General features: G+C 46.0%; 1 protein-coding gene across 4 annotated transcripts in view; it reads left to right on the top strand.

Moving 5' to 3' along the window:
• LOC142591560 (VPS9 domain-containing protein 1-like) overlaps positions 1 to 24,442 on the top strand; it is a 106,148-nt gene that overhangs the window by 77,744 nt on the left and 3,962 nt on the right. For all 4 annotated transcript variants that reach the window (XM_075703875.1, XM_075703883.1, XM_075703880.1 and 1 more), the window contains 6 exons: positions 1 to 91; positions 3,135 to 3,220; positions 14,866 to 15,165; positions 18,210 to 18,388; positions 20,734 to 20,800; positions 21,698 to 21,802. In XM_075703875.1, coding sequence (XP_075559990.1) covers positions 1 to 91; positions 3,135 to 3,220; positions 14,866 to 15,165; positions 18,210 to 18,388; positions 20,734 to 20,800; positions 21,698 to 21,802 — 828 coding nt within the window. The remainder of the gene's footprint in view (positions 92 to 3,134; positions 3,221 to 14,865; positions 15,166 to 18,209; positions 18,389 to 20,733; positions 20,801 to 21,697; positions 21,803 to 24,442) is intronic.

Raw genomic sequence — 24,442 nt, 5'->3', positions numbered from 1 at the left:
AAAATTGCAGGGTTCTGGGGAGTGCATAACACCAGAAGAGAAGCGACAGCAGGAGCTTTTTGCCAGAATTCTGCAGTATGAAAACAACCGTGTGAGTGGAGAGTCCTCTTTCTTGTTTTGTTTTTGTGCTAGGAATTTATACAGTGTGCGTATTGCCATACACACAATGTTCCTAATTAATGGGACATGTTCTTCAGATATATTCTTTGTGTATTATTAGAAACAATGTTACGAAACTTGAATCGGGAAAAGATTTTCTTGCGCTTTCTATAGGTGTAAATTGTTTTAATGTAGCCCTTGCACATCTTGTTTCAGCACACAGCAACAAACCCCCTTTTTGCAATAATTATTCTGCAGTGTCTTACTTTGCTCTCGATTTACTGTCCTTTAAGCACCTGGAATGTGTGTATACTAGCTGTAGTTTTAAAGAACTTCAAATTTGAATGTACTGAATATTCACATTTCATACCATTTCTATGAAGAACGAATATGTATATCCTTAGGGATAAAGTGGGCAAAGATAGACAGTTTCTTTAATTGCAAACTATAAATATGGCAAGATAATTACATGAAATGTGCACAAAAAACTGGGCATGAGATGTCAAAAACCGTACACGTTGCGACACAAGAAAAATTTTACTTGAGTATTCTGCTAACAGATGCTAATACGACAGATAAGTCTCCTTTCTTTTTCCTTTGCTTGTTTGGCTTTTAGGGGAGAATGGGGTGATGGGTGAATACTAAATTGGCTGAAGATGCATCAAATAGCAAGCAGCTGTATCTACCTGTCTGAGTGAGTTGTGTGGTGGCCAGCTCTCGTGTGTTGAATTGAAGGCACTGAAGTATGGAAATTTTCAGTTTCTAGAGTTATAGTGATTTCATTGGTTGCACATGATTGCATTGTATTAATTGTATGCCCAAGCCTAATAATGCTAACAAAACCTAAAAACTGGACATTTTCATGGAAAGGCACTTTTATACTTGCATCTTGGTTGCTGCTGCTGTTTTATCTCAGCTTTCTAACACTTTTATGGTGTATAATTATGCATCATGATCACAAGCAAGCAATAATTTGCTTGGCAAAGCTTTCAAAATGATTTATTTTCTAGTACTGCTTCGTACAGCAGTGTCGGCGCATTCAGCCTAACTCAGTGTCAGCTCACGCTTGTTATCCAAGCATGGAAAATCAGCAAGATGTCTGAATGATCAAAAAATGAGAAAACAAATCATCCTTCATTCTCTGTGCTATCATCCATGTTCCGTGGGTTACATGTCTTGCTTCATCTTGCTTGTGTAACTTGCCACATCACTTGGGAATATTATGACAGTTCATTCGGCACTGGCTGGGTGAGGTGGTGCCGTGAACCAGATGTAGTGATGCCATAGAACCATCTTGTGTGACCTTTGGACATGCACAGAATCCCCAGCCAGACTCTAAGCTGGTGGCAGAAACTGGCAATTAATGCTCGGCTGTGCGGCAGTGGGACAGCTTATGTGCACAATGGCAAAAAAATTGAAATACTAACGTAATGAAATACAGAGTGCACAAGTTATCTTATACTACCCCAGTCACACGGGCACTTTCAAAGTCCTTTGAACCAAAGGTCCTTTACTTCAAGGGAGACTGCGCACTGTCACACAGGCACAGCAAAGGAGCCCTACTGGAAGGGAGCTTTGAGTCAAAGGAGTGCGCGTTCGTCCTTTGAAACCTCAAGGGAATACTCTCGAACCTAGAGGGCGTCCGACAGCAGAAAAAAAAAATCTCTAAAAAAATTGAAGTTCAATTTTTATCTCTTCAGAACAAGCTTATAAATACTGAATACTATTACTAAAGTACTAAACACTTTCGGGACACCCGCAATCTCCATCATGAATGCACCGGTACAGCAGTGCCGGCACGGCCTGTCGTCAGCAGCAACATCGACACAACACGGGTGCCATGTTCGATTTTGTTCTTTGGTTAGCGGCTGCTAGGCATCCCAGTCTCCTCGGCTTTTTTCTGCGCGTCTTCTTCCCTCGTCACCTTTGTTTTGTCATTATTTATTTTACCACGTTTACGAGTACCTACTGCTGCCTAGCCACAAGGAATAAAACAAAGCAGCTGAAGTAAGGGCAACAACGAATAATCAACGCCAACATGCAGTGTACAAAGTGGTACACATGGTGGCCATCATTACAATAAATACATCTGTATTTGGCAAAGTAATGCCTTTACTATGCGTGCAGTTTGTTTTGACATTTCTATGTATTAGGAAAAATAAATATTGCTGAAAAAAATATGACAAACTTATTATAAGACGCATTAGTGCCATATATTTTTTTACTTTCGAGGCCTTGGCAGCGCTAAGGGTACGTTGTGGTTTCTGTTCAAAGCTTCAATGGAGACCATCTGTAGACCGTGTATTACCAACATATCCCTTCAACTAATGTGCCTTTGAAAGCTCAATGCTCCTTAACTTCAAAGGCCCTTTGGCATGCTCGTGTGACTGGGGTATGAGAACATATTGACGACTTCAAGAATAGCAACAGTGTTTCAGACAGGATTAGATATATTTGTTTCATATTTATCTCATTGTTTCTATTAAAGCTGTTTAGAAGGCTGTGCAATAGAACCATCTTCAGACTCAATAATTGGCAGAATTCAGTTTCAAAAACAACTGCACGCTTGGTTCAAATGGTGTTTTGTTGATGTTGACCAGTGCTTCCACATTAGCAGCCTTTAGTGGCAGGTTTCTAACACTGTGTGGCTGTTAGTTAAATGCTGGAAGCAACCACGTTGCAGAACGAAAACCAGCGAAGGCAGCTGGGAAATTCTTCATAACCTGTGTCACGTGATGGTGCATAACACATCAGCAAAACCACTTATACCGATAACGCTGTGGTATGTCCTCAAGCCCAATATTAAGGATGGCAGTAGCTGATTGGACCACAACATGCTGCAGTTGCAATACCATGCAGGTAGCCATTCAACTGCCTCTAGCAGACAGGAGGTTGTCCTTTACAATTAGCAGAAGAAAGGAAAAAGAGTGTTGCTTATACAACATAATCAAACTTCCCGAGAAAACTTTTAGTTTTGCTTTTTGTACATGCAGTTGGTCAGCTCACTAAGCTTCTTTGCTTCTTCCCTATACCAGGAGTGGCCTCCAGCTCTTCAAGACATGCTCGAATCTCATCCAAAGAATCCGAAAGTCGCAAGGCATATTGTGATGCACATTCTTGGGTAAGTGCATCACAATATTTGGATTGTGCAATTGCATTTATCCCGCTCTTGCTCCTACTGGAGTAATAAGTACCATATTTTTTCGTGTATGACATCATGCAAATTACTGCATACAAAAATGCTCAGATCTTTATAAAAACAATTTGGTACATTTATTGGGACAAAGAGATGGTCCAGAAACATTTTGCTTCTAACGTTTAGTCGTCATCTCTCACATGGCTGCTTTTGCTTGAAGCGCCATCACCACTATTGCAGATAGCATCAGCTTTTGTTCGGAGATTGCAACTAGCAGTTTGAAGGCTCTCCTGCTTCATTTTCCATTCGCAGATGCACGACTCATTCACATTGTGCCTTCAGTCACGCTGATAATCTTCAGCTTCTGTTGCATATTGTAAGCAACTGTCATTGAGTGCAGCTCATTGTGATCTCAGTACTGGCTTGCATGTGCTGTGTGCACCAGTGGCATAGCCAGAAATCTCGTTCGGCGGGGGGGGGCTCACGTTGGAGCTTGGCTTCCTCACAGAATTTGCCGATGGATTAAATACATGAATAATAACTGCATTGCCATTGCGAAAGATGCTGCAAACGAATTCTTGGACGCTACGCACTGTCAAGACAAGTATAACATGTATTTTTTCCTAAAAGAATATATATTATGTCCCAAAAATTGTGCCAGAAATGACAGATATCAATGCTTTCATGTTTTTGGTCTGTTTAATAAGGAAGAAAATATCACACGAACTTTAGAACTATATCAGTGTGAAACCAGCAAAGCAGTGCATACAGCTGATATGATAAATGTAAAGGCCGTGAAATGAACAAGTTGAGGACAAATATTTGAATGAAACTTTGTCATTCAAAACCTTGTTTACATTTTTGTACATATGCAACGGCCAGGGAAAAATCCAGCCATGCCACTAGAAGAAACCAAGATAGTTGTCAGACCCAGAGGGGGACTGGACATCGTCAAGACCGGCACCACCACCGTCGCTGCGGCCATACTCGCTGCGGCCAAGATCACGAGCGAGGAAAGCGCCGCGGACACCATCTGCCCCAACACACAACAGAACATCATGGTCGTAAGTACACCGAACGAAGACAACGCGGCAAGGTACGCTAAAATCCAGGAAATATCCATTCAAGGCAAACCCTACGAGGTCAGCGCATATCGCACGGCACCTCACGACACCGTGAAGGGCGTCATCAGAGGCATCCCCATCGACGCGAGCGCCGAAGAGCTAGATAGAAAGATCGTCAACGAGAGGAACCCGCTAGCAGTGGCCTCAAAAAGGATTGGAAGCACGACCACTGCGATTGTGGTGTTCCAGGGGCCCAAGGTACCGAACTTTGTCCGATACGGAGTCACCCTGATTCCGTGCCGCCTCTACAAGAAACAGATCGACGTCTGCCAGCAGTGTGGCCGAGTGGGACACCGCAAGGACGTTTGCCCGACCCCCACAATCAAGACGTGCCTGGCCTGCGGACTCTCGAACCCTACAGAAGACCATCGCTGTACCCCAAAATGTCAGTTGTGCGGAGGCGAACACCCGACCGGAGACCGAACGTGCAAGGCGAAATACAAGATCCCCTACGTAGTGCGCAAGCGACAATGGGAGCGCCGACAGGCCGAACGCCAGCTGCTGTCAGAGAGCGATTTCCCGCCACTGGACAAGCCGCCAGCTGCGCGAAAGTCAAGGACCCCATCGGAAAACCGCGCGCCCAAATCCAGAGACAGCAGTTGTTGCAAGAGAAGCCTCAGCAGGAAAACGTCACCGTCACGTGAGCGAGTGAGCTGGGTCGACGCAGCGAAAGGAAACAACATAAGGAACGTGCAGAAAATCACCGAAACCACGAAGAAAGAAGATATTAATAAGGTCCGGGAGGCAAATGAGCTCCTAAGACATGAAAACGCGGCGTTGCGAGCGACCATCAACAACCTCACGAAAGAGATCACCGAGATTCGTCAGTTGCTGCTATGCAACAACGAGCCTCTACAGAGACCCACGCCAAGCACAAGCAAGACCGAGGAAACGACAACGAACGTCCAGGAGAAAGCCATAGAGGAACCGGCACCGAAGAAGCGAGCCATCGAGGCCACGCACACGCAAACAGAAAACGATCGCATCGACAGCCTCGAAGCGAAATTCGAAGCGACATTCAGCAAACTCGAACAGCTAATCACGACAAACATCGCAGCAGTGACAGCACTGAAACAAACAATGGAGACCTACCAAGCCAATAACACGAACAGATTCGCCTACATCGAAAGGACCCTACAGCCGATGGTAGGCCACCCGACGTTTGCGCCCCTCTTCGCGCATCATCCACCCAACCAGGGAGCCCCGTACACGGCAACGCAATCATGGCCGCCAACGCAACACCAGCAGCAGCAGGTGTAACCGCGTGGCAGTGGAACTGTCGCGGCTTCGGAAGGAAGAAGGCAGTCATCCAACAGCACATCGTACATGCCGCGCGCAAGCCAGACGTTATACTACTACAAGAGACACTAACTGACGCACCGTCCCTCCCAGGCTACAGAGTGCACAAGGGACCGCCCGACGGCAGAGGCCTGTGCACCCTGGTCAGGAAGGGACTCACGTTCGTCGAACATGAGCTGCAAAGCAATCTCAAGATCGAGCACACACTGACCGAAATCATCCCTGGCAAGAAGAGAAAAGGAAGCATATTTCTGCTCAACGTCTACAGCAAGCCATCTCAGAGAAAACAGAGATTCAAGACATTACTGCACAGAGCCAGCACCGCAGCGGGCCGTAACACCCTGATCGCGTGCGGAGACTTCAACGCGATGAACCCTGCCTGGGGCTACAACAAGTACACAGCAAAGGGCCGCGACCTGTACCAAGACGCCACGGAACTCGACTTCACCCTCATCACGGACCTGACACATCCGACGAGAATTGGTAACTCCGTGTCCCGGGACACCACTCCGAACCTCACGTTCGTCAAGAACGACATCCGGGGCGCGATCACCTGGAGAAACACGGGGATCGACCTAGGCAGCGACCACACCATCGTGGAAATCGGCATACCGGAACACAACGACACCAGCGTCAAAACACACAGATGGATAGACTGGGATGCCTTTCGAGACGCCAGAAGCCAGAAGAGCGACGGTGACGACGAGATCGAAGACATCGACTCGTGGACGGCCGAAATCACCAAGAGCGTACGCGACGCGACCAAAGAGATTGAAACGGGCGCGGAGATCGACAAAGTAGACAGCCAGCTTGCGCATCTCATCGAGGCCAAACAGTCGATACTAAATCGCTGGAAGAAACAACGGCTTGACCGCAGACTGAGAAAGAAGGTGGCGGAGCTGAACCGAGCGATCGAGGATCATTGCCGCGCTCTCTGCATGCAACAGTGGAACGAGATCTGCAACGCGGCAGACGGGCAGATGCATAGCGGGAAGACGTGGAACCTACTGCGGCACCTGCTCGACGAAACGAAGACCAAGTCGCACCAAAGGGACAGACTCGCCAAGCTCATACATCGGGCGGTCTCAGCACACGGCGTCGACGAAGTCACCAGGCGCATTAACGACAAATACCTGCCGACTACACCTACCGAACAACACGCGCCGTACAGCGGCCTGCCTAACGCGAACCTCGATCGTGACATCGACGTCGAGGAGGTACGCGCGGCCCTGCACGACCTCAACAGCCGGTCGGCAGCCGGCCCGGACCTCGTCACGAACAAGGCGCTCAAGAACCTCGATGACGGCTCGATTGAAAAGCTCGCAAAATACTACAACAAGTGCTGGAGAGCGGGAGCGCTGCCAAAGCTGTGGAAGACAGCCAAGACCATCCTGATCCCCAAGCCGGGGAAGCCGCCGGACACGGATAACCTCCGGCCCATCTCGCTCACGTCCTGCGTGGGCAAGGTGCTGGAGCACGTCCTGCTCAACAGGTGGCAAGACTACCTGGAACGAGAAGGGCTGTACCCGGCCACTTTGATCGGCTTCAGACAGCATCTCAGCACGCAGGACGCGATGCTGCAGCTCAAACACCAAATCATCGATGATGGCGGCAGCGCCCGCGACAACAAAGCCATCCTAGGGCTCGACCTGCAGAGCGCCTTCGATAAGGTGAAACACTCGGCGATTCTGTCCCAAGTCTCCAAGCTCAACATGGGGGAAAGATCCTACAACTACATCAAGGACTTCCTCACGGACAGGACCGTCGAGCTACGAGCAGGCGACCTACAGACGCAAGAGAAGAAGCTCGGGAGCACCGGCACACCACAGGGATCGGTCATTTCGCCAATGCTGTTCAACCTGGTAATGATCGGAGTGGCCGAAAAGCTCGGGTGCATCGAAGACGTCAGGCACACCATCTACGCGGACGATATCACGATATGGGTGACCGGTGGCAGCAACGCCCACATCGAGGGCGCGCTGCAAGCCGCCGTCGACGCAATAGAAGACCAGCTGGAAGGCACCGGACTGAGATGTTCGCCGAGCAAATCGGAGCTTCTCATACTCCCACCTACCAAATACAGCAGAGGCAAGACTAGACAACGCGAAAACGAAAAAATCAGAATCGTGACCAAATCCGGCAACGTAATCCCCGAGGTCGGCAAAATTAGGATCCTAGGCATGGTCATCGAAAAGCACGGAAGGAACGGCGAAACCATCACCCGTCTCAAGGCAAAAACAGCCAACGCGATTCGACTCCTCAAACGAGTCACTTCCCGAAAGGCTGGCATGAGAGAGGAGAGCCTAATTAGGCTCGTCCAATCTTTCATCATCGACCACGTCGCGTACGTTGCAGCCTACCACAGATGGCTGCAACACGAATGAAACAAAATCAACGTGCTCATCAGAAGAGCGTACAAGACAGCGCTGGGCCTGTTCGAGTCCACAAGCACGACCCGCTTGTTACAACTCGGGCTACACAATACGCTCGAAGAAATAGCCGAAGCGCAACGGACCTCTCAACTGGAGCGGCTGTCCATGACCAAAGCCGGGAGGAAGATACTGGACGATCTGGGAATAAGACGCTCGAACGAGGTGGAGATGAAGCTCCCCATCCCCGAAGAGGTCCGACGCCAGACCAGAATCGACCCCATACCGAAGAACATGAATCCCGAGTTCAACAAGGGAAGAAGAGCGGCGAGGGCCAAGGCTCTCATCGATCAGCATGCCAACGACGAACACGCGCGGTACGTGGACGCGGCCGAATACCAACGGAACGCCTTCGCAGCGGTCGTCATAGAGGCGTCAACCGGCGCCACGAGGACGGCAGCGAGCGTGAGAAGCACCGAAGCGGAGCAAGCGGAGGAGGTAGCCATCGCCCTGGCCATCGCCGACGCAGACTGCCACACGGTGCTGAGTGACTCAAGACAGGCGGTGCGAAACTTCGCCAAAGGGCAAATCTGCAGGGAGGCTGAGCGCGTACTGCGAGCGGTAAAACTAGACGAACGAAAAGTACGACTCAAGTGGTTTCCGGCGCACGCGGGCGACGCGTCGGAACGCAATGAGAACCATAACGAGACGGCACACGCCGCGGCGCGAGCGCTAACCAACCGCGCCCCGGCGACAGACTGTCCGACGTGGTTCGGAACCAAGGACCGCATGACGGATTACAATGAAATCACGAAGGCCTACCGCTTGGCTCGCAGGACTCTTCCACCCCCGCACCCGAGACTGAGTCGAGCGGAGGCGGTAGTACTGAGACAGCTCCAGACCGGATCGCTACCGAGCCCGAAACTGTTGAATCGCATGTACCCCGAGACATATCCGACAGATATGTGCAGAGTCTGCCGGAGGGAGACCGCAGACTACACGCACATCTTGTGGGACTGCATTAAATATCCAGAAGACGCTAACTCAAGAACACTCCCACCACGGCTCGAGGCAGCCGCGAAGAGCTACGACCGAGACGATCAGCTCTGGGCCGTCCAGCAGGTCCTCGAGGCGCTCGAAAGGCACGGACCCAGCGAGCCGGCAACGGCGAGCGGAGACCCGCGCCGAGTAACGGCACCTTCGAGGATGACGTAGGCCCTCGTCGGGGCGCGCGAGCGCCCAACTGCAGGCATAAATAAAGTTTCTCCAATCCAATCCAATGACATTGTCCTTCGTTCCAATGTACTGCACAGGAGCAACTGTCACCGGTCGTGTATTGTAATTTGCACCGCAATTGTAGTCGCAACAGAGATCACATATAAAAAGCAGCAGTTCTGCAAAATGTACATTAGAAATGCGAAGATAAAGCTTGATAAAAAGTAAAAAAGTGTTTCTGCAAACAAAGTTCACTGCATGCATCCATAAAACCTCGCAACAAGATATTTAAATATACATATAAGTATCCAATAAATCTACATATCTAAGCAAAAGTCACTGTATATAGGGTGTTTCAGCTAATTTTAGCCAGAGTTAAAAAATATGCCGATGCATTCTAAGACGACACGACCAAGTGCATGTTGCTCACTTTTGTATGTAGTGTATCACACTATTTTTTTTATTTTGCTTAATTAGATTTTAGTCAAGATTAGTAAACCAACTTCTGAAGTAAGGAAGCTAGGAAAAAAATTCTAATTAGAAAATTGCAGAGCGGTTTGCAAAACGTCCGAATAAATAGTTTCTGTCTTTCTATATATCTATTGTGTATTAGTGTATTTCAGCTTACTGATGATGCCTACAAAATACAAAACACCAAGTGACACGCCCGCTTGCACGTCGTGATTGCACTGCTCCCCAACATTCCGTGCACAAACAGCCATAGGCGACAGGGCAGCTCCGTAGGTGTTGGCTTTGCCATTTACGTCAGCGATGTGCTCCTCTCGTGAAAGTTCGTTATAGCTCTAAGCAGACACAGCGGTTATCGCTTGTGCTGCTGGAAGTAACAGATCCGTCATTTTGCGATAGCTGTAAGCAAATTGAACATCCCTAAATAAAAAAACTGTTTTCAGAAAGCTGAAAATGGTAAAATAAGAGTATCCTAACTGACCAGACACAGTTATTCAGTAAATTTACGTTTATTTTTCATGCGCTTTCACAGCAAGCACTCGAAGAGGTCACCTTCTGCAGTGATACAACACGGGGATCTTCTGAGGAAGCTTGCTGTCGCTGCCTTGGGCACAGTCGGTGAAATGCTGTGGCAGACTTCAGTTATATTCTCCTGTAAGGCTTCAGGAGTCGTCATTTCTGTCGTGTATACGTGATCCTTAATATAGCCCCACAAGAAAAAGTCAAGAGGGTTGAGGTCGGATGACCTTGCTGGCCACAGGACAGGCACGTTTCTCCCTATCCATTACCCTGAGAAGTTAACATCAAGCCAAGCTCGTGCTTGACTGCAGCTGTGGGCTGGGGCCCCGTCATGCTGATACCACATTGCATCAAGCTGGGCTAGTGGCATGTTGCAGCAGAAGTCTTCAATCGGCCCTTTGAGGAACTCGCTTACCTCTTGCCGGTTAGAGTGTTGTTAAAAAACACTGGGCCAATGACTGTGCTGTCATATATTCTGCGCCAAATGCTAAAAGACCACTGATATTGGTGGCGGGATATTCCTAGCCAGTGGGGATTTTGCTTACTGCGATATTGTGCGTTGTGGATATTTACTTGGCAATTTCGGGAAAAGTTTGTCTCGTCACTCCGGAAACCTTGGTGAGAAAGTCAGAATCCTGCTCCTCCTGAATCAAAATCCAATTCGCAAAGTCGAGTCTCTTTTGGAGATCCCTTAACTCCAGGCATTGATGCAACTGCAGGTGACGAGTGCAGTCTAGCTGTTTTCAAAATCGTCCAGGCAGTTGAGTTGGACACACCGAGCTGTGCGCTCACGTTGCGCGTGCTATCGTGTTGATTAGCCACCATGAAAGACAAAACGTTGGAGCGAACCTCATTATTTATGAGTGAAGCTCTCTGCCTGGTTCTTGTGAAGCTGCCGGCTTGCTTCAGCGACTCGTAGGTGTTGAATATTGTCATCAGGCTCGGTCGCGTACCCGGGTGCCAGCTTCGAGATATTCTTGCAGCTTGCCGTCTCTGTCCGCCTACAGCTCCTAGGGCAAGGATCATGTCTGCTTTTTTCTCGTTGGAAAAAGGCATCACGAAATTGATCGCGCTTTAACAGCCGATGCACGATAGTCTATTTATCGCTGTCTGGAACTACCACCTATCAGCACCTTCAGTCGCTTTATGCAGCACAGGAAATAACGGTTGCTAGCTTAAATCGAACAGCCAACGCTTGCGTCGCTGCCCTGTCACTTTTTAAGCGGAAGCGCACCTATGGCTGTTTGTGTGCAGAACACTTGGGAGCAGTGCAATCAAGACGTGCAAGCGGGCATGTCACGTTGTGTTTTTTGTACTTCGCGGGCATCCGCAGTGAGCTGAAAAACACTAATACTTTATAGATAGAAAGACAGAAACTGTTTATTCGGACATTTTGTAAACCGCTCTGCAACTTTCTAGTAATTGGAATTTCTTTCCCAGCTTCGTTGCTTCAGAAGTTAATTAATCTTGACTAATTATCTAATTTAACAAAATACAAACATAGCGTGACACACTGCATACCAAAGTGAGCAACATACATTTGGTAGCGTCATCTTAGAGTGCATCAGCATATTTTTAAACTTGGGCTAAAGTTAGCTAAAACGCCCTGTATAATGCGTCAAACAAAGCAAATAAACATGTTGCGCAATCACAGGTTCACAGATCACAGAACACCCAGCGTGGTTGCTCAGTGGCTATAATGTTGGGCTGCTGAGCACGAGGTCGCGGTATCGAATCCCGGCCACGGCAGCCGCATTTCGATCGGGGCAAAATGCGAAAACACCCGTGTACTTAGATTTAAGTGCACATTAAAGAACCCCAGGTGGTCGAAATTTCTGGAGTCCACTACGGCGTGCCTCATAATCAGAAAGTGGTTTTGGCACATAAAACCCCTTAATTTTAGATCACAGAATCCTAAGGCCCGCCCACTCCCCCGATGCATCGTGCACGACGGAAGGCGGTGCGCTTCCTCCCCGCTTTTCTCCGTTGCTCACACAAGAGTGACCCACACCACCGTCGGCTCCCCCCCCCCCTCCGCGCGCTTTCACTGGCACATACAGCTTGCAGCGCACGCTGACGATGTTATCGCCCTTGGACTTCATACGGAACATGACGGGGACAGCAGGTATGCGCCTTGAGTGTCCATGTAATTGCTATCGCAATAATATAATAAGAGTATCCAGCAACTGAAGAGTACCGTGGCCCATTACTTTTTGCAAAAGAAGTAACTAAATCTAACCTTCACCATGCGACGATTCGCTGCGCCACAACAATGTCTTTTTTGTGTGTGTATGTGGGGTGGGGGCATCGAAATGAAGAAATGCAAAGGAAAGCATGTTGGCCACAATCGAATGCCTACTTGGGGCACCTAATGTAGCTACCCAAGGAATATCGAAGGAAACATGAGACGCTTGGTCCACAGAGAACCATATGCATGGTGCTCGTTATCCTACACTGGCAAGATAAAAGACTAAAAGATAAAAGATAAAAAACATACAAATGGTGATACCCTCAAGCGAATGCATTCCAATCTGTCGAGTCCCCACAATGGTGGCGGTGAGCGACCATTGCTTCTTTTTGTCGTCTGCTAGCTAGAAGGATAGGATAGGAATAAAGTTTATTTGTCCAACGGTTATTGCTGTTGGTGCCTGGGGCTAGGCTGCCAGGGGTCCATCACCCAAGGAAAATCTTCCGAGATCCTTGGCAGTGGCCCTGGCCCGCTGGATGGCCCACTCCTGGTCTTCGGGTGCCTCGCTGAGGAGGGTGGCTTGCCATCTCTCAGCGAGGCGCCCCACTTCAGAGGGTCCTGCTGTTGTCTTCCCCCTCATGGTGTTGGCATTGCCAAAGCACATGGGCCATATCGGCGCGTTTATGCTCGCACCACAGGCAGCTGGGCGACGGGTGCAGTGCGGGCCACAGGCGGTGCAGGTGGTAGAGGTTGCTTAAAGTGCCTGTCTGCAACCGTCTCAGGTCGACTGCCTGGGACCTGTTCAGCCGCCCGTGGGGTTGTGGATATTTCCTTGATTCCTTCCTGTAGTGACACAGCACCTCTCGGTACGTGACCAGAAACTCCTCGACATCGCGGTTGGTGTCCCCGTGGTCCCCAGCTCCGTTCATCGTGATTTGGGTTGTGTTGGTAACGACAGCGGCGGCGCTGGATGGGGTGGCTGCCGCCGTCACTCCTCCACTGGGGTCACACACAACAACGGCAGCGGCTGCCCTCTGGGTGACCACGTCGCGGCGGCTAAGCTGCCTCCCGACTCGGCTAGAGAAAAACGAAAGCGTACCAAAGTGCGCCGTGCGGTTGTCAGGGCAACACGTGAAAAACACATCACCTCTGACTGGCTCTGGCAGCCCGCGGGAAGCGAGAACAAGAAAATTGAAGAGGCTCAATGTGTCTTCACAAATAAAAGTCAAAGTAGAAAAAATAAATTAGAACGCAGTTACCTTTGCTCGCTTTAACGTCTTGATATGGATGCTTTGGTGCAGGTTGCAAAAATCTTGATATTTTTTTCTGTGACATGATGGCACAAATGAACCATCACAACGCTTTGTCTCATCGGACCTTGCTACGTGCTTTGTCAACTTGTCTGATAGTGTGTTGATTTGGCTTGTCTCGTTGTATGGTCCGATGTATGACTTTATAAAGGTCAATGCAGCTTTGCAGTCAAATGTTTATAAAAACATTAAGCTCGCAAAGATCCGGCATTGAAAATGTAAAGCACGACTTTGGAAAATGTCAATGCACGTTTCACATCAAAAGTTTATGTGATCTTTATGCTCATAAAGTTTCAGAATTGAAATCCATGTGGCCCGTAGATACAGAGGCCTCTGCAAGATGCTGCGACGAGCCCTCTTGCCATCAAAGCACCCTTGAAACTTTGTGTTCGGATGGGTATCTTTGTGTTATGTGACTCCAGGTGCATGGGCATTGCCACGAAATCCAGCCCAAGTTCACAATCTTTGAGCCGAAATGCCTTTTCGAGCGTAAAAAATACATTCTAGAGAAAATCCAGAATGATTTCCGGCGCCACGGGTTGTTTGGTCAGCGATGCATCACAGCATGAAAAAATTCCGGGAAAAGGGGGGGGGGCGCTGAAGCCCCATAAGCCCCCCCCTGGCTACACCCCTGGTGTGCACTATTTGCAAACTGCTAACCCAGCCAAAACACAAAATGGCAACCCCAAAAGGGGAGGAGGAAGGGCAACCATGAAAGAAAGAAGTGAGCCCTATCATGCGAGGATGGGGAGAAGATGAGGTAGCTTAGGGGATAACAAACGTTTTGGTGGCAGAAGCACAGTGGTGTGGCATGCACTGTTGTGAAACCACACCTCAAAGCAAAATTTGTCTATAACCTTACCACTAAAAATGTTTTCTATTTTTATAACAAGTTATACGCACCAAAGTAGGTACATTCAATCGATGCAGTGGTGTGTACGTAGCTGCAATGATTGTGTGTTCTAATAACGCATGCCACTGCATCAGCTACATACCTCCACGTTCGTTGCACGAATATCATTTTTAGCTGCTTTAAATATTGTAGGAGTAGATACAGGTGCTTTGAACATGAATCCTTGTTTTAACAAGTATTATTTTAATACCAAAGGTGGTGTTTGATGTAAATGTTCATTTCCAGGGACTCCAAACATCCTCTAAGCCAGTGGCTGGCTAAAGAGCGTGTCGCATTGCAGCGAGAGATTGTGATGGCCCTGGATAGCAGGAGCCATCTGGTGGCAGCTCCTAAGGAACCCTCAAGTGGTGGCAATCAACGATCGATAGCCTGTGCCCATGTGGAAAGTGTTCTTCGAACTGCGCTACTACTGCTAGGTTTGACGCTTGAGCCACTGAAAGACCCTGCTGCTCAAGAAGTATGCTACAGTGTGCTAGAAGACCACTTCACCTGGCCACTGTGGCCACACCTTCTGGCCACTGTCAGGTGTGGTCTTACACTGTGCATTATTATGAAGGTTAAGTAAAAATTAAAATTTAGGGGTGCTTCAAACAATGCCTGTGTAAAAAATATATGTAGTAATTCACTAGAATGTCACACTGTTATGCTGCAGCAGTATTAAGTGTGCCTTGTGTCGGAGGCCTTTAATAGCCAGTGTTCCACTTGCATTAAAGGTCTTGTATTGGGGGCGAGCTCCACCACTGGAAAATCTGGCACCACAGTCGCCGTGACGTGGCATAAGGGATCACGTGGACACAGCGACCGCGTCGGCTGCTTCGGAAGCGCCAAAGCGAGCTGAAAACTAAAGTTTAAAGTCCCACCTGCGCTGCGGTTTTGATTAAGTGGTGAGGCTTTCTCGCCTTGGGTGCCTGCTCGACAACATTTGAAAGCACTATAATAGGTAGTGGCAGCCTTTGGAGGCGTGCAGCATGTTCGGTGCCGCAGTGTCGGACGTACACAACGGAGCCCGGTGTCAAGCCTTATTCACATGTAGCCGCAAGACAAGAAGCTGCGTGAAGCTTGACTCGCGAAACTTAGAACCGGCAAACAGCCATCGGCTACCACTCAAGTATGCAGCAAACACAGACGCAAGGGAGATTTCTGCTACGGCGCCGGGACTGCCATGTTCGGTGAGTAGCAGAAAACGCGTAGTGATACGCTCGCCTGCGCTCGCTGCCTGGCTAATGTCATGACGGTTTGGCCTATGAACTTGTTGATGCTAGATACTGGCAAGTTCACTGGAATGGAAAAGGAGCGGTACGAAGCAGATTAAAAAAGCATGGCATATGATGATGTTTGTGTTATGAATTAACGCACTAGATTACGAAACAGAAGCAGCGGGAAATTGCATGCTGAGAATACCTGTAAACATACAGTGCGACGCAACTTGAGAAATAATATTGAAACGTCCAAGAAGTTACAAAAAAAAAAAGAAAGATTGAATCGTTGCGACAGCACATCACAGTCGCCGTAGGCGTCGATGTCTCTATAACGAAATTATTTTTGAACAGCTCTGATAGCGTCCATGCAACAATGGTTGCTTGTGTACTGTCAAATGCTCATATTCTGCAGCCTAAAGTTCACGGCACAGTGCGAAAACACACTCGCAGTGAAAGGAAAACATTGTGCGCGAACATACATGCACAGTCGGTCACTGTGAACCCGTGCGATCACTGCATTGAGGCTTAATTTTTTTATGCTCTATTTGGTTATAAAGACAGCCCACTATAAGAAGCTATTTCACATAGTTTGCTCTCAGCGTTTGCCTACCTTTCACACAGCTCGGGAGACTCCATCGCGGCGACTGCGCGCAGGTGGCGTTCACTGTACGTATTCGGTAGATAGTCTGTAAACGATTCTGTGCTTTCAGTTTGCCCAAGACTATTATTTCATCACTAAGAAACTTTCCTCATTTTGAGAGTACTAGGAGGGCTGCCGCGTGGTGTCGAGCGCCTAAGCCAAACACCTATGAGGAGCGTGCCGCGTGATCCCTCATACTACGCAAGGGAGGCGCTTCCGACAGATGGCGACTCCGTAAGTCCTCGCCCCCAATAGCTCAACAAGTAGATTTAGCAAAACCAGAAGGCAGCCAAAAGGCTAGGTTTTCAGTCCTTTTGCATTCTGAGAAAAAAATAATAGTGTTGTTTTAGGCATAGTTTTGGCACCCTAATTTCTAGTTTCAGAATGCATAGCTGCTGGTACATGTGGTTATTAATATTATTATAAGTGATTGATTAAACCTTACACTTGCTTGCCTTTGTACTCCTTCCTTGTCTTTCAATTCAATTTCGGCACTCCTCTAGACTGTACTAAAAAGCTGGCTTGCTAGCAGGAAGAGAGATGCAGCAATCTTAGTGATGTATAAATCTACAACCACCCAAAGTAAGTTTTCCTGGTGTAAGAAACTACAGTGTTGACAAAAGTAAGTGAAGCTTGCTGCAGGCACCAAATGCAGTCACACTGGAAAAGAGATGTTAAGGTACATGAGTCAGCTGGTTTTTTGGTGCTCATTTTTTATCCTCCTCCTACTCCTACCATTCTTATTCGAGTTTACTGCAGGTTGAAGACATCTCCCACAGATCTCCATTTGCCCCTGGTCGGCATCACCCAAAACCTTTGTACATTTGATGATTTCCTAATCTCACCACTCCATTTAGGCCTCTTTCACCCGTAACTGCACTTTTCTTATTTTGGCACCCATTCACCAACTCTAATAGGCTATCACTTATTTGTTTTGTGCATTAGATGACCTGCCTTTCTTTATTTCTTTCCCTTAATCTTATTGTCTATCCACATTTGATCTAATCTGTACCAACATGTCTCAGCCCTTTAACTTTAAGGGCCCTACCAGGCCTTATTTGAAATTTTGGTTATAACCTAGAATTGTAAAGTCCTCTCCAGGGAGCGTCTGCCACAATAATTTTAATATAAATTTCAATAGTAGCTCGGATAGAAACAAATGAAATGTTGGAAAGCCCTTGTGTGATAAGGCAAGTTGAGGCAACAGGCTCTCTCCTGTTGCCTCGACCTGCCCCTGCAAGCAATGTTCCTTTGCTGCCTTCTCCCGTCTCACTGCTGAGTGCCAGTCTCCTTTTTTCTCATGACTCCTGTTTCGTTTCTTTTGCCTCCCTTTTCTTGCTGTGCAGCATATTTTCAGAGGCTGTACCCTGCATTTCACAGCAATTCCTGAGTTGTTTGCTTACAGGTCAAGTCACTCCTTCAAGAAGAAGAGCGCAAAAACTAGCGCCTGGTTCTTGGCGCCTTTCCTTATGTAACCCCCTCCCCTCCCCCCTCAGTCCTTTCCTCCAAGTTTCAGCCTTATATGCTAGTTACTTACACACAAAACAGTGATTATACACTTGGTTAAGTTGCTGTTCATGGCTTAGAAATAGTTGCCAAATGTGCCACAACATACTTTCATTATTTTGTTGGTTTCATTCTCATCATTACATAACAAAAAAGAAAGTTGAAGTTTACTAGTGCAGGTAGTGGCTTTTGTTGAAGCGCTGAGCCAGGTTGCATGTTTGCAGGTTAGAAAACCTTTCAGGGGAGCAGCGTGTGGCAACCACCATTAGCCAGCTGGCCTCAGCATCAGCTGAGGAGATGCACGTCTCACCTTGCCTGCACAAGAGTCCCGCTCTAAGTGAGGCAGTGGGCATGCTGCGCACTGTGCCTCGGCTTGGCCCTAGTCATAAACTACGTGTACTGGGTATGCAATCTAATGCCTTCTTTTTTTCATTGCAGAGACCAGCACTAAGAGTAAGCTGGAGACTATGGGGGCATTTACGTTTGTTTTTCAAGGCCAAAATATGATTTTGTGAGCCTTCTTTTCTGCATAAAACTGTCAGCACCTTGTGCCTGCTGTAGACCACTTGACCATAAGTGAACGGTTATGTTTTGGCATCTGTTTAGGACAAGGTTTCCTTGTGCGAAGGTGTTCTAAAGTGAACCTACAAGCAATGTCATCATATGATAGAATGCTATGGCACCTCATGGCATCCCTGTGAATTCCTGTTTATTATTGTGGAACAATAATTTACACTTAGAAAAACAGATGTCAATCTAAAACCACAGCAACTAAAGCAGCAGCTAGCATGACAACAGATTCTAGGCACATCAAGAGGATGGATTAGCTGGGCACCAACTGATTTCCTTATTTGCATATATGTGAAGCACATAAATGCTTTCTCTAGTGAAATGGTTTATTGGTTCAAGAAGCCAGTTCAGTGGTTGCCAAATGAGAGCATTTCGCATGTATTCAAATGGGGAGGGCCCAAGGTAAAGCTTTAGCTGTCGCATGTATTCTACAGTCAATGGGAAAAGAAAGTGGTGCTGCAAGCGATATTTCACTGCCAGAAACATTTGTCCCAAGATCAGGCTTAATTGATGATATTTGAAGTCCAGTTAAACGTGTGCCTGGCTGGTATAATGTAAGCACTCCTTTCACTGTATTCTATTCCCTTCTTATCATTCCCTGCTCTTGCCCAGCCGATCTGGTGATAACTTAGACAGGGCACTGTTTGTATCACTGATGAAGCAGGAAAAGGAAAAGAATTGGAATGGAATCATTACATTATTCCAGCTTGTGTTTTAATCTTCTTCAATTTGACCTGTATTAGCATGGAAAAAACAACTTCACACAGATTCACAAGTATCTCACCAGACATCTCTCCTCTTTTGACAGACTATACTTGTCAGTAATGTGTCTTCAGAGTAGTTCACTGCAAGCTCCCCAATCTCTTTTGTAGTCTGTGGACCACAGCTTGAACCACGCTGTCCTAGGCTCTTTCTGGCAAACTATTTCAGAAAGTATAAAGTCCTTGCCTTTCTAGAGAGAATCTTCATCATCCTTTATGCAACTGCTACTGTAATGTCTTATAAAAAGGTACTCATTTCACAAAAAATATATTATGGTTTACCTCCTTATGAAGTGCTTGAAATCTTTAATATGAATCAGCATTCCATGACATATGCTGCTGTGACAATGTTATAGCATTGGCACATATTTGTAGTCTATCTTTTATAATGTGCTATCCTTTGTTAGCAGTAGTAAATTCATTCGAGGAAGTATAGAAGTTCAAAATTTAGGTCACATAATCCTAGAAAAAATTCCTATAGAGAAATTATATTGCTTTCATCTTATCGAATTCTGAAACAATAGACCTGATACACTGGTATAACTGATAGCCTGTATTGGTTTGTTGGATAATGAAATAAACCTGACGCGCTGATAAAATACATAGCCGGTATTGATCTGTGAAACAATAGACCTGATTGGTCTTTAGTTTACAAGTGTATTGGTGTAAACAGGAGCACTGTGTACCAAAACAGTTTGTTCTACAAAGGTCCCCTAATTGTTCATATTAAGGCAAAGCCTTCTAGGTGAGCCCTCCCGGACTTTGGTGATTGTGGTTGCTGCTGCTTTCTTGCCAATGGCTCACACACAGGACGGCTCTCGTATAACGAACTGTGGCCGTTATATAGCCCCATCTTTATTATTCCTACAGATATGCTGGCAGCCAGCCCGGTTCTCTACAAAGTTAGGCAGTGAAACAACAAACGGTACCTAAATATCCTCAGCACAAAAAATATACAGCTTAGAATGCATAATTCCTTTATTACAGCGAAGCCTTTTGTGCCTTCATTCTCGATGTTTGATGAGTCTGCTTGGTTGGCTTCTTCCCAAGCAATACTACCAATACAAGTTTATATCAGGATTATTACTTATATTCCATCTATTGGGACCTATGAAGCATTTTATTTGTCCACTACAGAATTATATCACTTTCTTTTATTGATTCAATTGAGACCCATAAAGTATTTTGTCTTATTCAACATTGTATTGCCTGTAGAAGAAGCTACAGGAGTGGCAGAAATGTCTACGGGACTTTGTTTTGCTATTGGACCTATAATTCTTGTATAGTACCAATAGAAATTTCTATTAAAATTTTCATTAGAGAAGTAAAACTGTAGCTTGTTCCAGGCTCACTGGCAATATCAGTGCAGCCGCAACTTGAGCAAAATAATGTTATTCCCTTTCATTGTTTTTTCTAGTTCATGTCACTCGGCTGGTTTGTACAGAACCTCTTGCAAGCGAAGATGAACACCATAGGAAGCTAATGTGAGTTCACAGAAAGTCATTTTACTTGAGCAGGGCTACACTCTCAATCAGTTACCTGTGGGCACACCAGTTAGTGCAGGTTGGTGAGACCAACATTAATAGGCATGAAGGATGTACAAAGGAAGCGATTTGTGCGTTGGAACACTCATGACGTAAAAGTATGACACTGAATTTTACATGAAATTACATGGCACATACCCAAATATCTTTCTTTCAGTTGGCAAATCAATTTTGTAGAAGCCTGCCAGGTGGAGGAAGCTTACATTTGAAAACCATATGGGTTTTCATTGTAGCTTCGTGCTACAAGACATGTGGATGTCAATCTTTCCCTTTCTTTCATATGCGATGTGCTACTTTTTGGTCGTGGATGCAAACACTGAGAAAAGTTTCTCTAGCCTTCGTAGTACTGCCTGCTGTGTTTGAAATGGAATATAGTTTTTTGGTATCGACTGAGCGCACTCTGTTAAAACCACATAGTGGACATGACTACTACGTTGACTTCCTAGGTATATTGGTTGAGACGCCCTTTATTTTTGCAATGAAAAAAGGCATATTTTAAACAGAAAACTAATACTGTACAGTAGGCACATTGATCTTCATGCTTGTTACTTCTCACGAGTTTTAAATGAAAAAAAAAAATCATTTTTGCTTCGACATGATTGCTTGTTGCAGTGGGCATGGTGGACACGAGAATGTCTGAAACATGAAAGTGATCAGCCACATATGCCAAACCAGACTAGCTTGATGTAATGTGATCAATGGAGCCACTAAAGCCAGTTAATTTTTAAAGCTCAAGCGATTGGCTTCAAAATGCTTTAACAGTTCCTCATTATAAATAATTTTACTGTAGTGGGGTTGCTGAAACACTGTCAGTTCACTGAATTCTTCTGCTTGTAGGGGAGCTGATGACCTCATTCCTGCATTAATTTACATCTTGGTGCAGTCAAAGGTACCACAGCTGTATTCTGAATACCTTGCACTTGAGCAAATACTAGATTCTAGGTAAGTTCCTACTTTGCTTCACTTATGCTACCTTGCAAGTTGACTCAGCTTTGAATTTATGAATGAAAGTGAAGCACTCTTGGCTTTGTGATTAACACCTTGTTTACTCTACTGTGATCACACTTCACGATGTCGTATATGAGCATTTTGCTGGGCGAGTTGATAGATAGTGTATCTGTGGTGGAACCTGTGAAAAGACATAGCACCACAAGACGTACGCAGGGCACACATAGGACTTGCAAGCTGCAAGTCCAGTGTGTGTGTGCCATGTACATCATCTCCTTCTGTTATCTTTTTGCTGGTTCCGCCACACTTATATAGTATCATTTAGGTGTGGGATGCCTTACATTTCCATTTAAAAAATAATCTTAAAGTGAAACTTTTTTTTTGTCTTGTCTGTGTCCACAAAAGCACTGAATGTTGACCAACAAAGTAGTGCCAGGGAGTTTACCTCTGTTCTGCCTGATAAAACATTAAATCATGGTGTAAAACCTGTACATATAATGTCGGATCATAAGTATCTCTATTGGAATAGGAATGTCCAATGGCTTTTTTAACTTTTTTAAATTTATGTTTTAGCTATACCATTCTTGGGCAACTGGTCATGTCCCAATATTTAGGCAACCCTCCAAAATTGGTATGTGCCCCTGTGCCATGCACCTCACATCACCATTCTTCCCTCGGCGAGTGTCATACATCACCTTCGTCCATGTGACATCATTGCATTGACATCTCGCACTATGCATTTGCCTGATTTGGTGCTTACGTTTAGGCTTAGCATGTGAATGGCGTGGTGCATAAATATAACCACTGCATGATTACACATTTTATAGGATGAAAATAACCACAACTGTACAAATTGCATTTAGTTTGGTAGGATTTGATTCACTGAAGCTTCCCTTCAAATATACTGCAACCAGTGACATAGGCGCCGACTGCAGGGGGGCTCCGGGGCCTGAGCCTCCTCCGGAAAATTTCGGAGGAGGCAGAGCCCCCCCCCCGCCCCCCCCCCCCACATACCGTACGCATCATTGAGATAAATCATGGAGAAGATTCTGCGTAGACTTTCTTCTTCTTTATTTTTTAATTGTGCAGACGTCCTGATTGCCAATTTGGCTCACTTAAAAGTGGTACATTTAGCAGTGTGTTCAATGGGGCTGGTTGGTAACAGGAGCCAAATTAGCAGCGCTCTGTCCTGTTTACTCGCTCGTCCTGTGTTGTGTTGTTCCTGTTTTTATTCTAATGGTACATTTACTTTCTTAAACACGTCGGTTTTGCCTTTTCTCTATAATGAGTCGCTTCCCAGTCTGTTCATTTCGCTTTTATTTTTTTCCGCGAATCTATTTTTGTAGCATGTATACACTCATGAAAAACAAAACAGTCCCTTTAATTTGGCTTTGGTCCAAAGCAAGTTGCTGCAGCAAAATATAGCTGCGCACACATTCTTGCGATGAAAAGCATTCTATGCCTGTTCCATTGCCTTCTGTGTTTCACAGAAGGCAATGATGGCGTGGCCAGAGCAGTGCTTCGGCCACGCCATCAAAGGGCTTTGTTATTAATGTGACCAGTCAACCATGGGAGACGGATAAGTGTGACGTAGAAATGAGAGGAAGGAATAGCTGTAAAGCCGAGAAATCTGCTGTACCATTATCAAGGTGGTGCTCTGTCTCTTCAGGGTTGCGGCTGGCAAAGCAGTTCAGAATCAGAATTTATTATTAGAAGTTAGGTCACATTACAAGTATTTAGTATACAGAAGGTGGTTCCATAGTCAGACTGTATCGGGACCTCCTATTGCTTTCAATCAGCATATTTGAGGGCACTGCTTTATGATGCAGGTGGGAGGGCAATCACGTGGTATTTTTAATTTTTCGTGGTGTTTCTTTACCAGTCAGAAAAAAATTAGTGTGCAATTAGTATGTCGCTGAAAACACCGCAATTAGATGTCGTAGGGGAATGCCTACAAATGCCTCATTGACACTTTGATAATTAAGTCCGCACTTCTTGAGTTAGGTAACTATAGTTACCTAATTAAATCTCGGTAACTCCACAGAAAAAATTACTGGTGGCTACTCCACTGTACTGGAAACAATATGCACTAGGTTTTCTTCGAGTAACGCAATTGCTCTTTTTTTAAGTCTTGGTGCATGATAATTGGGACACTCTGTATAATTCACTCAGTAACTGAAACGAGCCCAAGCCAACTTCACTCATAATCAGAATCAACAGCAGTCATGCGCAGCAGCGCTTATACTCCAACTCACAGAAAAAGAAAGAGAGAGATGCTGCAGTTTCTCCAGAAAGGCGAAGCAGTATTAGTGATAGCAAAGTATAAAACAATTTCATGAAGGAAGATTACACTACTGAGTGATGCCAGATTCCTGGCGGTGAGAGAGGACTCAAGTTGTGAAACTGAGCTGTCTCTTACTACGAGGTCTTCTATATACTCACATAAGGTTGTCACTACAGTGAACAATACTTCGAGGTCACACGAAGTTTTTTCAAGTGCAACTGTTATTAAAGGTTATATATATATATATATATATATATATATATATATATATATATATATATATATATATATATATATATATATATTTGTGTGTGTGTGTGTGGGGGGGGGGGATTCAGAAAGCTGGTCGA

The sequence above is a fragment of the Dermacentor variabilis genome, chromosome 1 (assembly GCF_050947875.1).
Source record: "Dermacentor variabilis isolate Ectoservices chromosome 1, ASM5094787v1, whole genome shotgun sequence".
Lineage (NCBI taxonomy): Eukaryota > Metazoa > Arthropoda > Arachnida > Ixodida > Ixodidae > Dermacentor > Dermacentor variabilis.
Note: the sequence above shows the minus strand (reverse complement) of the source record. Positions and strands in the feature narration are given on the sequence as shown.